General features: G+C 39.4%; 1 protein-coding gene across 1 annotated transcript in view; it reads left to right on the top strand.

Annotated features, from left to right (window-relative positions):
* The window catches only part of RPS6KA2 (ribosomal protein S6 kinase A2), a 177,513-nt gene that overhangs the window by 58,381 nt on the left and 100,128 nt on the right, over positions 1–19,004 (top strand). Inside the window, exons 2-3 of the mRNA XM_075088078.1 lie at positions 14,063–14,179; positions 18,391–18,472. Coding sequence (XP_074944179.1) covers positions 14,063–14,179; positions 18,391–18,472 — 199 coding nt within the window. The remainder of the gene's footprint in view (positions 1–14,062; positions 14,180–18,390; positions 18,473–19,004) is intronic.

Genomic DNA, 19,004 nt, shown 5'->3' with positions numbered 1-19,004 from the left:
GCTTGGCTGACAGGCACTGTTTAGTACGCAATGGACTTCTTAGGTCTTTAGATGAACTTTTATAAAAAATAAAAATTATTATCTTCTGGCTTTGCTCCAGATAAAACCCAGTATATACATGTATACATATATAATCTATTTTTTTTTCTTGTTAATAATTGGAAACAACGTTGTGTGTTTCCAATAATACTTACCGTGTTTGGTATACATCACCCTGGGTCAACTTGCAGACTGTGTACAAAAGGCTGGCTCTATTTTCAGTACCCTTAAGTGTGAAAAAATGGCTTTGATTGCTCTTCTGCTCTCTGCAGTTCCAGGAATCTTAGTTATAAATGCACCTAATCAACCTTCAGCATCCTTAAAACATACAGTAACAGCTTGTTGGCATAAAAGTAGTTACAGAAATGAGAAGCTGATGTGAATTTTTACTTCTCTTTCCTCTTACCTCCAGATGAAGACTATTTACACAGCAGTGTTATATGTCACACAGCTTTATTTACTTCATATAACTGGAAGTTTATATACTGCAACTGTGCAGGGCTGTAATTCTTATGTGACTTTACTTTTCAGATGGATCCAGTAACATAGCTTAATGCAAACTCACTGATGACATCCATCTGTATCTTCACAAGCATACGGAGTTTTATGAGGACTAAAGATTTTGATATTGCCCAGTACAAAAAATTTCAGTTATAAGGCCTGGATAAAGTTCAAGGATAGCAGATGTCAATTTACCCAGCCTTTGTGGGTAAAGAAACATTTCAAATGTTGAAAACCAATCAGAAAAAATACAGTCCAAAAATAATGTTTTTGAGAAAACTGAGCACTTAACAAAGCAACCTGGAACTCTGCTTTGGCATAGCAGGACCCTGCCGTGTAGTTGGCAATGAAAAAGAACAGTTTTAAATGTAAATAACTTTAAGAATACAAACGATGCAAAATTTGCAGCAAATTTGTAATCACCTTTTCACTGTGTTTTACATTACAGATTTTTTTCCTTACAGTGTTGGCTTAAGTTATAGAAACTTTGCCTCCCATGGCTTCTTGGAAAAACTGTGGCATTGCTCATTGTTTATGGCAGGGCAAATGGGGAAAACAAATGAGTGCTGGACTTGTGTGTTTGATTAAACATTTCTTTGGAGTAAAACTTTCATGTGCTTTCAACTTTCCTCTTTGCTTTCACTTGCCATCTTCTGATTGTGTTGTCTAGTTTTCCTTTGTCCATAAAATTATTTTTAGCTTCCTGTTTTTACTAATTAATTGAATTACTTCACTTACCATTCCGTTGTCTTTATGCTATTATTTATAAAACCTTAATACAGTAACAAGGGGTGCAGATATGGTTAGTTGGCTAGGGTTATAAAATAAGACTCTGTATACAATCTACTGCAGACATAATTGCCTACAATTCACTGAGGAGCATAATAAATGCCTGATCTGTAAAGGAACAGGAGTGGCTGTTGCAGTGTGTTCTATGTTTCATACAGGGTTACTGAGTTCAACTGGGCTTCCGATTTTTTTATGTGGCAAAAAAATAGCTTGTGATTATACTGTTGCATCAGTTTCTTCTTCAGAATTTTGTCTCCCAGCTGCATTAAGGATTTCACTGGCTTTGCGGCCTGGTGGAGCCAGCTGGTGATTTTGATTGTCAGTGTGATAACGTCCACCATATAGAGCATCAAAAACCATTTTTCTTTTATTAGCTTGATATTAAAAATATTGGATTATGCATTTGTGAAGTGTGGCATTGTATTTTGCTGTCTGTTTGCACAGTCTACTGTACAGTAGCCTTTATCTCCTCTAGCTTGTTGGGGATATGCTTATGGGAGAGGTCATGAATTTGCACTATGCACCTTTCTGTTGATGGCTCAAAGATAAAGATTTTTATTTGTGCTCTGGTCTTTTTGTAGGTGTAGTTCTGTAATCACTTATGAGCAGATCTGTCTGTTCAATAGGACAGTAGATATGGGTTGGTCTTCTCTCTCCACCTTGTCTATTTAGAGTGTGCAGCAAAGGGGACTGGATAAGAGTCCACTTATCCTTTGGGATTGGATTGTCTTAGTGGGCCAGAAGGAGACTGTCCCACATATCCACCGAGTCTGGCAGGCCTGAACAGATAAGGGGTGTGGGTTTGCTGCTTATAACGCAGAACCATTGAGTTTCACAGTAGATCTATTTGTGTCATGATTTCACCCTGAAGGTGTGCCATATTTTGTCAGGAAAATGTGTATTAGTCTAGGCCAATCATAATTTTAAGTAAAGCCATTTGGATAACCTATTTTTAAAAAAAAAAAACCCAAACCCTCTACCTGTTAGGATGCCATAGGGATTTGTTATAAGAGTTTCAGCCAGAACTGGAAAATGTTAAAATAGCCACAGGTCAATGAAAAATACCTGGCAGGAACTTGGTAATCTCAGTTTGACCCTTCTGCATGTTTGCATATACAGTTAAAAAAAATACTCATAGAATGGAAGCTAGAGCAGTGGATTTGCTCTAAAACTGGTATCTTCGATACTTTAAAACCCTGGAGGCCTCTGCACAGAAATGGCTTAAACAAAATAAATTCCTTTCCACTGTCTTCCTTCTTCATCATGTACCTTTGCTTTTCAGTAGGGCTTTTGTGAATGAAGTGGCTGAAGATGAGAACCAAAAGCACTTAATGTAAACGTCCCTTTACATGGCTGTGACAGAGTGAAAAAGCTGCAGGGCAGCTGAAAGCTATGTCTCGCAGTCTCCAGGCTCATGGTGGTGAGCAGTGTGATTGGGCTCAGTTTTAAGTTGTCTTGGCAGTCTTCTAATTGATGTCAGGGGATCTAATGGGCCAAATACTGCAAGGATTGTGCTAAAGAGTAAAATGTATTTTGAATTAAGTGACTGAAGAAACTGGTGTTTTCTCCTATTTGTTGAAGCTTCCCCCAGTGTGAAAGTTTGGCATTATGTCTGACACAGCGTTGTGGTTTTGCTTCCAGTTTCATGTCCAAGAGGAGCCTTGACTTCTCTGATTCGTGGTGGCAGGTCATGGCAGTAGACAGGCAGGATAAGAATGTCTCTGCAGAAGGATGTTGTAATAGTTGGTACAAGTATACATCAGGCCAAAAGGATGAAATGATGGGAGCATCTCACATTGTCTGTTGGGCACTAGAAAATTCATAGTGAAAAAGGTGGGTCGATCAAAGGCTGGCCTATCAAATGCAGCATACATCTTTCGAAAAGTGCATATGCTCCATCCGAAACTAAAGGAGTCATTGAGGGGTGTGGGAAGGTAGAGTTAATCTGTCTCTGAACTCATCAGCGTAGCCTTCCTTTACAGTCAGCAGAGAGAAAGGGGTGCATTTACTCAGTTCTGTGTTAGAGGCCTGCTTTTGTCTGATACAAATCAAAGCCTGAAAGTACCCATTTCTCTGTCAGCTGTACAGAAGTTTAGACAGCTACCTCAGACAGAGACATATGTTTGGATGAATCCTACTCTGGAAATCCTTCCAGACTTCAGTAAACTGTGGATCAGCTTTGGCTCGACCGTTGTTGATCCATTTCTGTATTTCAGCATATTAATTTAATGGCTCTTTCCACACTTATATGTATAGTTGTTTTATAAATAATAATTAAAGTTTTAAAAATTTGTCTGGTGATATTTAGGAATTTGGCATTACAATGTTATATGCAAAGCTTTTGATTTTTGCAGCTGTGAAGCTGTAATGATAAGCTCATCAAGATCTCAGTCAGCTGAGAACCATCAGACTTACCGCACATGCACTTTTGTTATAAAAAAACACATTATATGCTGGAAAACTCTGTAAAAGGGGAAGACTGGTGCAGCAGTTTGACCTCTTCGAAATGAAGTAGTCTTCCAAACAATGTTGCAAAAGTGTTTCTTTGCACCCAGATGGATTTTCTGCATTTTGTTTATTCTCATTCCCAAAATACACATCTTTTCAGTGCAGTGTATATATATACTATATGCTTCTGTTTAGTACTGTGTAACATTTTAATTGTAAACAATTTTTGCCTTCACAGGAAAGAGGATGTGTGATAATCAGTTAGCAGCTTGTTCCTTGGAGATCCACCGTGTGAATCTTTGAGGGACATGAACTAAACTAGAGGCTTCTTAGTAGTTCTCAAAACCACAAAATGTAGTGGGGCCTTTCCTGGGCCAGATTTCCAGCAGACTGCTGAAAATCTGTTTAGACAGGTTCTTGTGCGTGGTAGCAGTCCTTAGGCACTGAAATCCATACTTCTGCAAATATCGACCTGGGTCTTAGCCATGGACATAATAAAAGTACACAGCTGAAGAGATAAATATGCAGTTCTAGTATCCCTTGTTAAATATTTGTCCATGAAACTGGAGTCCAGCATGAGATGAGGTATTGTCAGGTACTTTGTGTAACTCTCTTATTTTATCCATGCTCTTTTTGTGTAAGTTAAAGAATTAAAGGCACAGTCTACATAAATAAGCAGAGCCTGGATCCACAGCGTTCATTAGTGTTTTGGCAGCCCAGCTGAGTTACTGGGTAAGGCTGGACCCCCAGGGCCCTTAGCTAGCTGTGCAGCAAAGCCTGGACCCCATCACGCTCTCACCTTCTCTTCTGGGAGCATTTCTGAGCATACCAGGGCTGCTTACCAGCTTCCCCATCGGATTGCTCCAGTACATCCATGCATGCCTCTGCTCTCTCTCCTCAGCCCAGGTTGATGGCTAGGTATTAAAATGGGATTAAGCTGCTGCATAAAAGGGACAAAAGTTGCATTTCAAGTTGTTTAATATTACAGTTATGGTGGTTTACAAATCAAAAAATTTTTTTCCCAGTCTTCTCTCAGATTACTTCTGTGTTGGCATAGGCACAAACCACAGTTGCCCTTGTCCTGTAGGTGTGGTGTCCTTTATGATACCCCCTTTTCTCTCTGCCCTCCACGCCTTATTCCTCTGTCCATGTTGTTGCTAAGCCTTGTCATATTCTCCCTGCAGAATTTCCCTTTTGCCATCTTCTCTCTGCCTGATTCAGCTTCATCGCCCTCTCTCCTTCGGTGCATTCACTGATGCTCCAAGCTGTGAACAGTAGCATTAAAACTAATTTGTATTTGCCTTGATTCCACAATGACCTCACATTAGTCCATTCCCCTATTAATACTCTGCCTGTAAAATGCCACTGAGATAATGAACCCCATTACAACACATTTTTTCCTAATATGATAGCAACAGTATTCCAGTTTGTGAAGTACAAGCTGGTCAAACACTTAGCTGATGCTTAATTTAATTAATGGGAGGGCGCAAAATGTGCTAGCAGGCTAGTATCACTCTTGGAAATAAAATTATAATTACCAAACCCTACAAGCGATTTGTAAACAGCAGACTCTTTTTTTCCCTAAACTGACTAATCCAACACTTCACTAACGTGATTAACTCTTATTACAGCCTTTTGTCCACTCCGCCTCACATTTTGAGATGAAACCTGATATTTTTCCTTTAAAATGCATATTAAAGATGATTCCGTTCTTTAAAATCACCATGCAAATGCACCAGGGCTTTGTTACAGTGTTTTTTACTAACTGTGCTGTGGTGCCATTTACACTGCTATGGTGAGCAGTGTTTTATTTGGATCATTGAGAAATGGTGAGGAAATGGTTGCAAATATGTTTTGCTTAAGCAGTTTATCTTCTTAGTGCAGCTGGAGTTTTTATTTCACGCTCAAATGTACTAGTAAAACATCAGGCAGGTTTTTTTCTAGGCTTTGAAGCAGCTGAGTACAGCAACAAGGGAACTGGAGCCCCTTAGTAAGTATTTATATTTCTTTAATAGTATCCTGAACAGATAGACCTTTTTGCCCTCCTTCCTTCTTATCTGAGCCTTATACCATAGTATCTGAGCATTTCATAGTCTTTTCAGTGCCCTTATACTCCAGTAACCCCATGAAAAAGGAAAAACGGCCTCACTTGCATTTTACAGATGGAAAGCTGGGACACAGAGGCATATGGGGGCTCTCTGTACCCTGTAACAGAAGCGTGTGAATGATAGGTTGCCATCACATTAGGCCTGCCATTAGGGTTTCCCTGTGAGGGCTGGCACACCGCAGCAGCTGCCAGGCAGCTCTGGTGAGGGGGCTGCATTGGTGAGAGGTGGTGGCACCCCTGGGAGTGTCTCCAGCAGGAGCCACCCAAGCCCCTCACAGACAGTTTGTGAGCAGTTCAGACCAGAGTGCACAGGACACGTTACTGACCTGGGAGCAGGACTTGAGCTGTAGTGGAAGGTAAAAAAACTAAAGCCTTTTCTATAAAGTGAATATTTAAAAAAAATAATGCAGTGTATACTGTCCCCTACTATTGCATGTAGTTTTCATAACCCTGTTTAGTGGTGACCTAGCATCATCCTAAGGGAACAAGAATACTTATCCTTCTAGGACTAATAACAATTTATTCTAGGCACTGGATCCAGAGTTACTTGCAGTTAGTTCCTTGGTGAATGAGCAGCAAGTGTTCTTTCGCCTGTTCACCAGCAGAAACAATCGGTAGTGGACCGTACAACTCTTCTGAGATGTAAAAGCCAAAGGCACACCTGTAAACCATGCCAAGTAGGGTGTTGATGAAAGTGTTCCTGCTCTTATTTATGGTAGCTTAGAGCAATATAGTTAAGTTCTTTGTCCTTTAACGGTGTGACTCATTTTGAGACTGTTTCTGTTGAAGTTCACAAATGTATTTGAGTTATTTGTAGAGTGCTGCTGTATGAGTAAGGCTGGCCAACTGTGTGTATTTTTTGTGACCAGATGGTTCTGCTTTTGTTCTGCATTTTTTAACCCCTTGCTTCAATAGGGTTTTTTATGAGCTCGTTCAAACTCACCACTCCACATAAACCTTTACAGTTTGCGCCAGAATGAACACAAAAATTAGAGTTACTGTGGCTAATGATTTGAGTCCAGAGTAGGAAGTTAGATCAAGAATTGGCATCTCCCTCTACTTTATGTATATCTGCACTTTGAATAGGAAGATGGTTCTCCTCATGTGTCTTCACAGTCATTGTGTTGTACATATTTGTCCTAGTCAGGAACTGAGTCTGTAAAGACGCTATAGTCATCAGAAGAAGAGCATCAATTTTCAAGACCAAGATACCTCAATCTGATTTAAAGAAGAATCTGGTTGTAGGCCACCTGGATTACGTATTACTGGACACACTTCAGATGGTTTGTCTATCCATTACAACAGTATGAGATAATTTCACATTTTTGCTGTGTTAATTCTTACAGTACTCCCACAAGATAATGAAAAACAACTGTTCCTATTTTTCAGGTTGGGGAGGAAGTAGAAATAATGGTTCATTTACCAGAGCTGCAAAATCCTGATACCTGGATTACTCCCAACACTTTAGGGTATTTTTTAAGTGCCTGGGTGTTTCAAGTATCTAAGTTCTTTTGAAAAACTATTTGATTTCAATAGACATTCTGTTAAAATTTCCAGGACATGGATCTGCAAAAGTCTTTTTTGTAATACCACTAAAAATCTGGTCACAATACTACTCTATTTAAGAGTTTTTCAAAGTTTTACAGTAAACATTAATTCATCTCATGCACCTGCAGAAGCCCCCATCCCAGCAAGTTATCTTAAGCTTTCTTCATATTCAGCAAAGAGAAATGTGCACTTTTAGGATGTGACTTCATCTGATCTGTTTTAATCATGAAGTGCCCGCTTCTCTCTAGTGACTGCAGAGTAAGCCTAGACAATTAGTCCAAAACATTGTTTCCTGTACTATAAATCTATTTAGGTGAACCCAACCCTAAGTGATTCATGAAAGATACATAGGAAATCGGGTAGCACAAAAGATTGAACCCAAATCTCCCAAATACTCAAACCTCCAACTCACGGACTTAAACAATTTATCCAGCAGATTGTTTCACATGCTTTTGCTCTCTGTGATTCCTCTCTTCACATTTAGTTTGTTTGATTTCAGCTGAATCTCAGCTGTAGAGACATGCATTAGGGAGAAGGGAAAAAAAAACAGTAGGAGAAGAAGTTAAGAGTTGGAGAGGGGTGCTAAGGAGAGTGTAACGGGTTTTCTTTTTGGAAGAAGGTCTGCTGGATTTAACAGGGACTGATAGTGTTGCACTCCACAGAAATTGCTCTAAGGTTTTTGTTTTCCATTAGGTTTTGTCCTGCTTGGTGGAATTCCATATGCAAGATAACATTTTCTATTCCATTTTTGAAAGGTCTGGGAAAGAAATCCCAACTTCTCTAAAAACTGCTGTGTATTATTTAACTCTGTATGACCTTTCGAGAAGGTAGGTGACCTTATGCTTGAAGGCCAAATACAGACCTGGCACAATGTCCAGTGAATTTGCTGTGAGCTCCACATACGGCTCTAAGGGCTCAATAAGTCGAATCCATTGTTGCTAAAGCAAATGTTAATTTTACGGTAGAGGACAAAACAACTAGACCCATTTACGGTATTATTGCTCAGTTTACATCTACCAGACCACAACAGAAGCCAGAACATGGATTACAAACCATTTAAGATGGAAGATTTCTTTTTCAACTTTTACCCAGCTGCTGGAGACTGGCTTGGGAAGAGGCTAATGAAGATGCCCTTATACTTTTTTTTTTTAAATGTGGATACTTGTCCTGAGAGAACTGAATACAGGCCAGCAATTCATTTCCTGCACTGGGCAGCATTTGAATAGTCTATTATGTCTTGACAAAACTTATCCTCCTATGGGTTGAACCAGATTAGAACCTGTGAAACAGAGGTGGAAACCTTGCCTCATCGCTATCAGACGTATCCTGTCCTAACAATTCCCATATCAGAATTTTAAACAAGCTTTTCTAATGAAGTGTATTATTTTGGAATGTTGTGTTGCCCGTGATACTTGAAAGTTAAATAGTGCTGGTTTGGGTTTATATTAGGTGGTAACCTGCCAAGTGGCAAGACTGGTAACAAAATAAAGTCTGTATCTTGAGCATATGCTATAGACAAATATCAATTCTCTCAAACAACAATAAATTCTCTTCAGAGTTCCAATTATTTCTTATTTCCTCTTGACAGATTTTCATTTATTTCTCCATTGACCTCAATCCCTAAATCATGAAAGCCTAACATATCTGAAGACTGGAGAACTTGCACATCAAAACTGCACATATTTTTTTTGGAAAATGAAGCTTACCCTTTCTTACCGCCAAACCTGCATGCAGGCTTGATTATATGCTAGTGGGGAGATAGCCAGGCAAGGAATAGAAATAAGAATCCTGTCCTACTGATTTTTCAAAACAATAATCATCTTACATTAGCACCATAACTTCTTCCTGTGTGATATGGTTGCATAAAACTGTCCATTGCTAAAAGCAGCTGATTTTGGAATGACCCCCTCTCCTGATGTTTCAGACCATTTCAGGAAGTTTTGCTGAGGAAAGGTTTTTCATGTGGTTGAAATATATTGGGCATAATTAAGGTGGTTTCTGGATTTGAGGACCTTAGCTCTGCTCCTTCAGAAACCCGTTGGGGAGGAGCCAGACAAGGCTCCAGAGGGGGCTAAACTTCTCCATTTTCTAGGAAGTATTCTTTCCATAATGTTTGCTGACAGGCTGCAGAGCAGACAAGGTAAGAGGCTGTAAAGCTAAAGAGAAAAGAGCTACCCTCCAGGAAGGCCTGCCCTATTGCATGACTTTTTATACTCCGTTCCTAGGTCTGTACTCCTACACTTCCCAGTCCTACTCAAACATGTGACACTGAGTTGGGAAGTATTGTTGCAGTTGGAAGAGTTTTCTGTGGTTGCTCTCCAGCAGCCACCAAGATGCATTAGTGCACCTCTTTTTCCAAGATCTGCATGAGGAAACCTTGGAAGTGAGCTATCAGTGCTACAGGGAGCAGCTGCCTCTGGGAAGCACCAAAACAGATGTCTCTGGGTGATCCATAGTCACAGGGCAAGAACAGAGGCTCTGTTCTCCTATGTCCCAAAGGAAGGGAGATCAAAATGGCCTTTCCATTCAAATACCGGATTACTTGTGTGTCCAAAACTTCTCCCAACTTGGGGGGCTTGGGGGAAAGCCTTTAAGTGAATAATGCAATATAGAATCAGGCCCTGAATAGGTCTTTCTTGTATTAGCACAGAGAAGCTAATTCCTCTTTCATCATGTGTTCCACTTCATTGCCCTCCCTCCCCTAGTCTGTGCTGCTCAGTTATGTGCTTTCTTCAAGCCGCCAAGAACATTCATCTCACTTTTGTCACAGGATGATGCTTTTTGTGCAAACATAAATATTTAGAGAAGTTTACAGAAGATTAAGCTTCATCAAGTCAAGCATTCCTGCTAATGTAGTGTCGGGACAAGTCAGCAGGGAGCAAGAGCCTGGGCTGCTGTGCACAGCTGTTCCAAGACCAAACTGTGGAACATTCATTTTTGACTCCACCAACTTCACTGATTGAAAATGAAAACCATTTTGGAACTTGGCTCATGTTTTTTTTTCCAGACTGAAATCCTCTCCATCAAAACAGCTTCTTCGGTGTGCAGGCTTCATCTCTGTTCTGAATCTCTTGCCTCAGTTTTATTGTTGTTATGCAAGTTCCTAATGCAGATACGCTGCACTTGCTGCACCAGTGAAAAAAATCCACATTAGAGAAGTCCCTAAGATGCAACTTAGAGCAAAAATAGTTGGGAGATCTGCCCACAATGCTTGTGCTTTGATCGTTTGGGTCTCACTCTAACCATCAGTACCTGAGAAAAATTATGCCACATTCCATATTACTTTAATACAAGGAGACCTCAAAAGACATAAAATGACAGAGGAAAATCCCAAGTAAGTAAGAATATTAAAAGGGAACTATAAAACTGTTGTGGGGTTTGTCTGGTTTTTTTTCTGGTAAGATAAAGCAGACAAACGGAAGTCATACTAGAATTCATGTAGCAAAGTAATCAGAGTATAGAAATACATACAAGGGAAATAGATGCATGTGAGCAAAAACATCAATGTGTATTTCCTTTACGGGCTGTGTCCATCTTCAGTCACAAGTACTGACAGCTTGCCTTTTTGCTCCAGTGGGACGTGGATTTGTCGTATCACTTAAAATATTACCTACCTCTGGACAGCTCACAAGTAATGGCACTGTGGTGACGATCGGTGAAAAAAAGAGCTGTCTGGCACACTTTTCTTCAGTGCTGCTTTGCTGCCCCTTTCTAGTGAGGAGACCTCAGGGAACCCACAGGAAATCCTACCTTCCTAGAAAAATATCCTGCTTCCTCCTAAGGACCTGTGGAGCAGGCAGCTTGACGTGACTGCGGGCATTTCTGAGCTAAGCAAATCAAAAGAGAATAATATTTCATAGGAAGTGGCTCAAGCCTTATTGTTTGAGACACTGAGAACCACCGTGGGCAAAAACCAGCTGGCCTGATCAAGCATCAATGATATTTTGGGCAGGACTGTTGGACTAGATGCCCCCCAGAAGCCCCTTCTGACCAATCTTTTTATATTTCTATGAAGTCGCATAATCTAATAGATTTTTTCCGTCTTTAAAATCTGTGCTTCTCTGATAAACATTGCTATGCCTTGTATTCTTTTTAAATAATCTTTTTCTGAGATTTTAATTAAAGATGCATGTAATTAAAGTGTTGCTTTTATTGCAAGTTATGAATTAATTATATTATTCTCTGGGAATGCTAGAATTTTTTAAGCATTCTTCCAGCAAGCTGAATTATCATCACTTCAATACTTCCAGTATATTACTGTAACTAAACACATTTCATAAACCTGAAGAGGTCATATTAAATTTAATAATACAATGAGAAATATGCTTAAGGTTGTAGGTCTGTGACTTTGATGACTAATATGAATGGATAAATTGAAATTCACCCATCATTTAAACTTGCAAATGTAGCTGAAATGTCTTCATGGTTCAGGCTGAAATACAATCTAATTGAATTAAAAACGTGTTTGTTGTTCTCTTAAGGCGGTAGATCTCGTCCAAAGTTTTTGAGATCGAAGTGTCAGCTCAAAGAAGTAAATCTGAGGAAGATATCTGCTGTACAAAAAATTGGGGTTAGCTTCTTTCTTGCAGAGCTTTGTCTCCCACATGTATTGCAAAATTTGCAATACACCTCCTGCTTCACCTGCTTCCAATGGATGGTCCTTGCTGTGCTGTGCTTCTGTGCAAAACAGAGATGGGCAAAATTGTGAAACAATGTCTGGGTGCCCTTAAGCTGCACTGACTTGAGAAAACGTCATGTAGTTTTTTCATCATATGATAGTTGTTATGGGGGGCATCCACACATAGCAGCTGGCCTGCGGAAGCCAGTCCTCCCAGACTCTGCCTGGGCTCAGTGGAGAGCAAACTGCGAAGCACACAAAGTCCGGTGTAGAGAGTAAGGGGTGATTCAGGGCGGGAGCCTGACTCCATGGGGAGTCATCCTTAGCCTTAATGAGTAACTGCTGAACAAGATGGGTGGGGAGCCCTGCAGTCCAGATACTTCATCTAAGCTGTCAGGCAGGCTAAGCTTGAAATAATGTTCTTACCAGTGTGCAAGTCTCAGCTGCAGGCAGTTTACATAAAGATTTATGTCCTTCAGTATGAGAGCTCATCACTTCAGAACTTGGTGGAGCCTTTGATAACAAGAAGTACGTTATTCCTGCTTTCCAAACCAATAAGAGGATATAGTCCTTGTTCCAAAGCATGTGAGTGTAAAGAGGCCAGATAGGGAAGAGGAGGGATGGAGCTACGGTGCAGAGAACAATCCAGGTCATGCTAGCCATGCATCAGATGAATTACAGCTGGTAGAAGGTGATAGCAATTTTTCTGGTGGAGAAGGGAATCAAATTTATTCTTGTTTAGTAAACAGATGTGGCTTGGCTAAATGTTTCTGTGAATGCGTTTTCATTTTAGGCAGTTATTTCTGTTTTCCTCAGGTTAATTTTTAAGAATGAGAAATAAATATTATACTTCCAGGTTTTATCAAGATATTTGCTTGGGGAAAAAGGACAATTGCATCAAAATTCCATTTAAAAATTCTGTTTATGAGATTCCAGTTACTTCTGTTGGGTGCAAAAACATTCAAACGTATTCCTAAGTAATAAATTTCCATAGTCCTGGGAGATGAAAAAGAAGGTTTTGCACTCTGAATCCACATTTTAGTTGTAAAGAATTTAGAACAAGTAGTTTGAATAGAAAAAAAAGCTCAAATTTAGGTGTACAAAATATGTCAGAAATAAAAAGGCATGCAAATATTATCTTCCCTCCCCACTATGTTGTTAAAAAGCAGGTCCTTACTTCCAGGTTTCTTTTCAGCCCAGTGGCTTTCTGGGTTGCTGCAAACTCTACATAGTCCCTCTGGGTCTCACATGACCCAGTTGCTCTCTTTTTAGAGGAACATGCCATAAAAACATAAACAACTAGACAAAAGTTCTAGTTCAACTGGTGTCTTTGAAGAATGTGCAATGGAAATATTTTAACAAAAGAATCTGGAAAATCCAGAGTGTTTAAAGCTAATTCCTGCAAGCAAAGAAGTGTATGTCGTTCTTCCTTCTACCACTGCCCCATCTTCACATCTAAATCATTAATTTGTTTTCTATTTAGAAGGTTACTGGTAGTAACTTTCCATTCTTTGAGGTAAATAGGGAGAGCCACTTTTAGCAATGCCTTTTCTTTATTGCCTGCTCATAAGGAGAACTGCTGCTTAAGACTAAGATATCTTTTAAACAGAGTTTAAATGATGCTTTGAGGAAGAATGAGAATGTATGTGGAGGGAAGTGTGCTGGAGCCTCAATAGTACAAATTTATAGTACACGCCACTCCACTAGCAAGGTCTGTGATGGTCACTCCAAGCTCTGCAGTGTATTTCTGTGTTTCAGCTTGCATTTCCTCTCTTTACCTAGTTATATCTTGAGGCTCAATAAACAGAAGCAGCAGGCCTGGATGTCCTGACATTCCCCTCCCCAGCCAGTAACAGGCACGTGGAATATTTGGACAAGCATTTGTTTCTGTTTTCAAAATTTCATACATGAATGCAGCACCACAGAAGATGAGATTTTAATATGCAATATGTTTCCTTAGGATAACAGCTCTGATTTGGGGATTTTGTTTTTTTTTGTTGTTTCCTTTGCAGGAAGAAGGTATCGTGAAGGAAATAGACATCAGTCATCATGTGAAGGAAGGTTTTGAAAAAGCAGATCCTTCTCAGTTTGAGCTGCTGAAAGTATTAGGACAAGGTTCATATGGAAAGGTAATTTTTAATGTCATCTAATCACCTAAAGCAACATCGAAAATGTCATGTCCTTTTTCTGAGTTCATTTACACTGGTAACATTGTCCCTATATAAATTATATTGTAAAGGCAGATAAGGCAGCTGAAACCCCTTCTACCTTCATTTTAATAACACTTTTGTCTTTCAGCTAGATTCCTGTATATAAAACAGTTTAGGAAACAGTGCTTATGGCTCTCACCTTGGACTAATGAGCATAAGAGAGCATTAGTAAGCATCACTGTTTATAAAATTAGGCACCCCCTCCCTCTTTCTGACCTACCCACCAGGGATGTGAGAGCAGCACTGCTGCTTTGTTGGAGGATGTAAATAGGAACATTCAAAGGCTTAAGGAAGTTAGCTGCCCAATCCCACTGTGGGCAAATGGGATCTCAAGCACATTTCAATGTCCCAGACTGCTCTTCAGCTCACGCTCAGAGGCCTGTATGCTTTGCTGAGAGGATCCTGGAGTCAAACCCCAGTGCTGAAGAGATCAATCATTGTGGTGAGAGCTTGGGGGTGGGAAAACCTACCTGTATGACCACAAGCTAATTTGTGGAGAAACAACATTTTTGTCTGAAGTCCAAGGCTTTTCTTAATCCCAAACACAATTCTTCTTCAGCAGGACGTGTCAGTTGGAAATGAGAATAGGAAGGAAATGGAGGGAAAGAAGGAGAAGTTAATTCAGGCTTAAACTCTTTCCATGGTTTACATAAATAAGACTTTAAAACCTGTGGAATAGTGCACCTAATTTAAACTAGGCATGGAAGACCTTATAATTTTGAATATATTAATTTGTGGAGTTTTTAAAAAGTATTTCCTATCCTTCAAGTCAATGGTGGATTATTCTGGCTAACTTGAAGAACCAATTTACAGCTGAAAGTTGCTGAGGTACTCAGTACAAAGCTGAGCACCCTGACAATGAATCAGGACCTTTAGTTTTATTCCAGAAAGAAGCTATACTGAGAGTATTTCTCAACTTCCTGACTATTCCAGTATTTTATTGATACACAAGGCTGTTAGAAGTTCCCTGAGGTGAGAGATATCAGGAAACTTAGCACTCACTACCAAGTTTTGATCTAGAGAATTTCTTGAAAGCACAGTAATGATACTTGAGTTTTAAATATTAAAGAAATGTGAAAAGTCAAACAACTCAAAATTAGATTTACTGTATCACTCAATACAAGAAGGAGAAGAACAAGAGAAGAAAATCTCTGTTGTAGAATTAACAGAGGCAGAATGGCTAATTTTCGGATTCAGGCAGTAAAGACTTTTCAAATGGTTCGCTGGCTATGTTAGATCCTACTAGTGTATTTCATTGTTTACTGTCCAAGTTGGATTTCTAGTTTTAGGCATTTTGCTTACAAAATGCCTAGTCTCTGCCACCACTTCCCAAAAGGAGATCTGATTACTTGGGCATGCTCCACCCAGTTCACTGGGGCTTCAGAGTGTGAGTGTGGACATCATACCTGTTTGGAGCTCTGTGTGATTACAAATCACTTTCCATATCTTATGTGAAACAGGTTGGTAAACTCCCCAGAGCAGCAAAGAGACAGGGGAGGGAAGTCTGCTCTTTTTTTCTTGTGCAGTCCCCAACCACCTAAATTTTCATCACCTTGGTGTTTGAGTTAATGGTTCAAATCCATAAGTCTCTGGGGATGCAAAACAGTTGGTTTTCAAGTTGTTCTCCTGAGGCCTAAATAATTTATTGGAGGATTAGAGAAGTCGTCTTTGGAGTCAGAGGGAGTGCCCCCAACACTCTTGAAAGTTATGGCACTTGCTTAGCTTTCTAGCTTGGGATTTGGGTGATATACCCATTGCTCCAGCTAAAGGAGTTTTGCTAGTTCAGGTATTCATAACCTGTGGTGTTTCCATGCATATTGAACTAAAAAATTGAAAGTCATGCTCAGCCACGTGCTTGTGCTATTCTGGCAAATTAGTATAGTATAGCTACTATAACCAGCCAAGTATGTACTCCAGGACCACTTGGTGGTTTCAAGAACAATGTGACTTTACCTTTAAGAATAATCAGAAGGACAACATAATTTTGCAATACAATGCGTGCTCATTTGTTCTGTTTCCGTTTCGGTTCGATGATTATTTTGATGTCCTCTGAAACAGCACACGGTGTTCTTGACTCATCTGTTTTGGAGGGAATGAAGACAAGTGCCCTATCCCATGCTACAGGGAACAGCTGTCTAGTGACTAGTAACATAAATTGATAATTTTGCTTATTACAGCGATATGGGTATTACAAGCTTTGCAGGATTACATGGCAGATAAGATATTTCTAGAACTGCAACCTAATATTTCTGCAGATGCAGCATGCTGTGCTGTTCTATGTGCAGTACAGCTTAAAATCATTATCTTAAAGGTTTGGGGTTTTGGTTTTTGGATAAAGATTCCATAACCATTTTTACAGAATAATAATACAGCTGAAAAGCTAGTGTTTGGGCAAGCTTGCTTTTGACTTTCTCCTCTCAGTGTAATGCAAAAATTAAATCTTTTACTTGGGCAGGACAGAAAAATATCCCTGCATTTCTCTGTCTAGCCAAACTTCTAAATGAATTGACTTCCTGTTAATGCTGGAGCAGCTGAGCTTAATTTATCACGAATGTTAATGAAAAACACTTCAGAAAGTCTTATGTGTTCCTGTTGCATCTAGATTTCATCATTTGTTCCTACAGTTGTGAGTACCAGAGGTTTCTGTACGTTCATCAAACTAGGAAACAGGAGATGGGAACAAGCAACATGTGCCCAAGCTCAGCTAGTTAGGGCAGCTCAGCTGAGGAACTGTGCATATCTCATATCCACAGGAAACATCTTGAGAAGGAAAGTCTCACCAAAAGTGTATCAGACTGCATTGTAGAAGTGCTGCAGCTGTGGTGCTGTACAGAAGTAAGAGCCCTGGTTAAAGTGTTCAGAGAGGATTTAGCCTTTTTTTTTTTTTTTTTAAGCTTCTCTAGTTGGTTGTTAAAAGTTTTTCTCTCTCCCCACAAACCTTTCCTCAAAAGGTGTTTCAGAAAGCCATAATCTATTTACAGATATTATTCTTTTGCTAGAGGAAGAGTCTTTCAACTTGCAAATAATGTGCTAGAAACAGACTTCCTCCGTTGTTTTTTTGGCTTTTTATATTTTGGGTGGAGGCAGTTAAGAAAGCTTCATGGCTCCTGAATGGGCAAGGAATAAAACAATTGCCACAGATTTTTGTAATCCAACTAGACATTCATTAGATATGTAATTTCAGCTAGCCTTTGATAATTTATATGATTATAAGCGTATGCCATGTATGTGGCCTTATATTGCTTTTTGCATTTGGCTTTATTTCCTGCTTCTGTCCAGTAACAAAAGTGCTGAAATAAAAGAGAGATACTGTTGTCTGGTATTTCTGACCTCAGCACACAGAGTGAGTCCTAGAAATCAGCTAAAAGATTTCTTTATTTTATTTTCAATTATTAGAACACTGGAAGTCCTATAAAGACCAAACTAATTCAGTGATCCCTTTCCTACCCCTCCAGTGCTCAGACGCACTCAGGGAAGATAAGAACGACTTGCATGGAGTAAAACAAAAAAGATCAGAATTTTAGCTACTATTTTATTTTATTTCAATGACAAATTTACACTGTCAGAAGATGTAACACAGGTAACTGTAATAAGGAAAACTGTCTTTATTATACTAACCTATTTGTTAATTGAAACAGTCCTACTTTTTGTTAAGTATACGCAACTGGATTTTCAGCTGTATGAACTTTTTGCTTCAGTTACATCTGTGGCCAGTCACCGTTCATGATTTACAGCATAAATTAAACTAAATGGTTTTTTCTCCTTAATTTAATTGATGGCAATAATTTTAAGAGACTGCACATTCCTAAGCACAAATGAAACACAACTTCTTTTTCATGTAAAGCTGGTCAGAATATGAAGAGATGTGCACACACTAATTATGACTATTCACCCATCTTTAATTGAATGTGTAAGTTAATCAATAATGTTGAATGTATTCTCTTTGTGAGGGAGTAAAGGCTTAAAAATTAAGCTTTCCAGAGCTAGCTCAACTAATTGCAAGTAAAATAGATACAAAGTACTTTCAGCTAGTAGCTTTTGTTAGAATTCCTGAACCTGTTCCTCAAATGCGGCAAGGCTTGTAACTGAAAGTTCAGTACTCACCTATGCAAGACATCTGCTTTTTATAGGTATTTCTAGTGAGGAAGATCAAAGGATCTGATGCAGGTCAGCTGTATGCCATGAAGGTACTTAAGAAGGCAACTCTGAAAGGTAAGGGTTGGGACTGTGGCTGCAGCCTCTGTTTCTGTGCTACTTTGTCATTTACTTGTCTTGTCTTACAGTATATGAGTGCACAAATATGTTTCTGTCACCCTCCAAAATTCTGCCTCGCTGTAGTGAATGTTCTAAAAAAGCGTATGCGAAAAACGTTACCTATATAGAGTGTGGGAGCAGGAAAACAGGGTTTTGGAGTTTTCTAGCTGCATGCTTTCTTCACTTTCTTGGTGTTACTTATAGGACTTCTATTGGGCATATGTTAATTTGTATCACAGTGGCAGTATCCGTCTGTTGGTGCAATAAGCTGAAATAAGTCTTTTAAAATAAGTATATTGCTGAAGTAAAACATGAATCCTACTGGGCAGAAAGGCCTTCCAGCTGGTGCTTCTCACTGTATGTCTGAAAATTCATGGGAGCATATTTTCAAATGCTGTGAGTCATGCTGAGGTTGTTGAGATCATGATGTTTGGTAGCTCAGGACCAGTCAGCACATGGTCTCCAGTAGGCTGGGGCCAAATGACTGATG

The sequence above is a fragment of the Phalacrocorax aristotelis genome, chromosome 3, assembly GCF_949628215.1.
Source record: "Phalacrocorax aristotelis chromosome 3, bGulAri2.1, whole genome shotgun sequence".
Lineage (NCBI taxonomy): Eukaryota > Metazoa > Chordata > Aves > Suliformes > Phalacrocoracidae > Phalacrocorax > Phalacrocorax aristotelis.
This window is presented reverse-complemented; position numbering and strand designations above follow the sequence as displayed.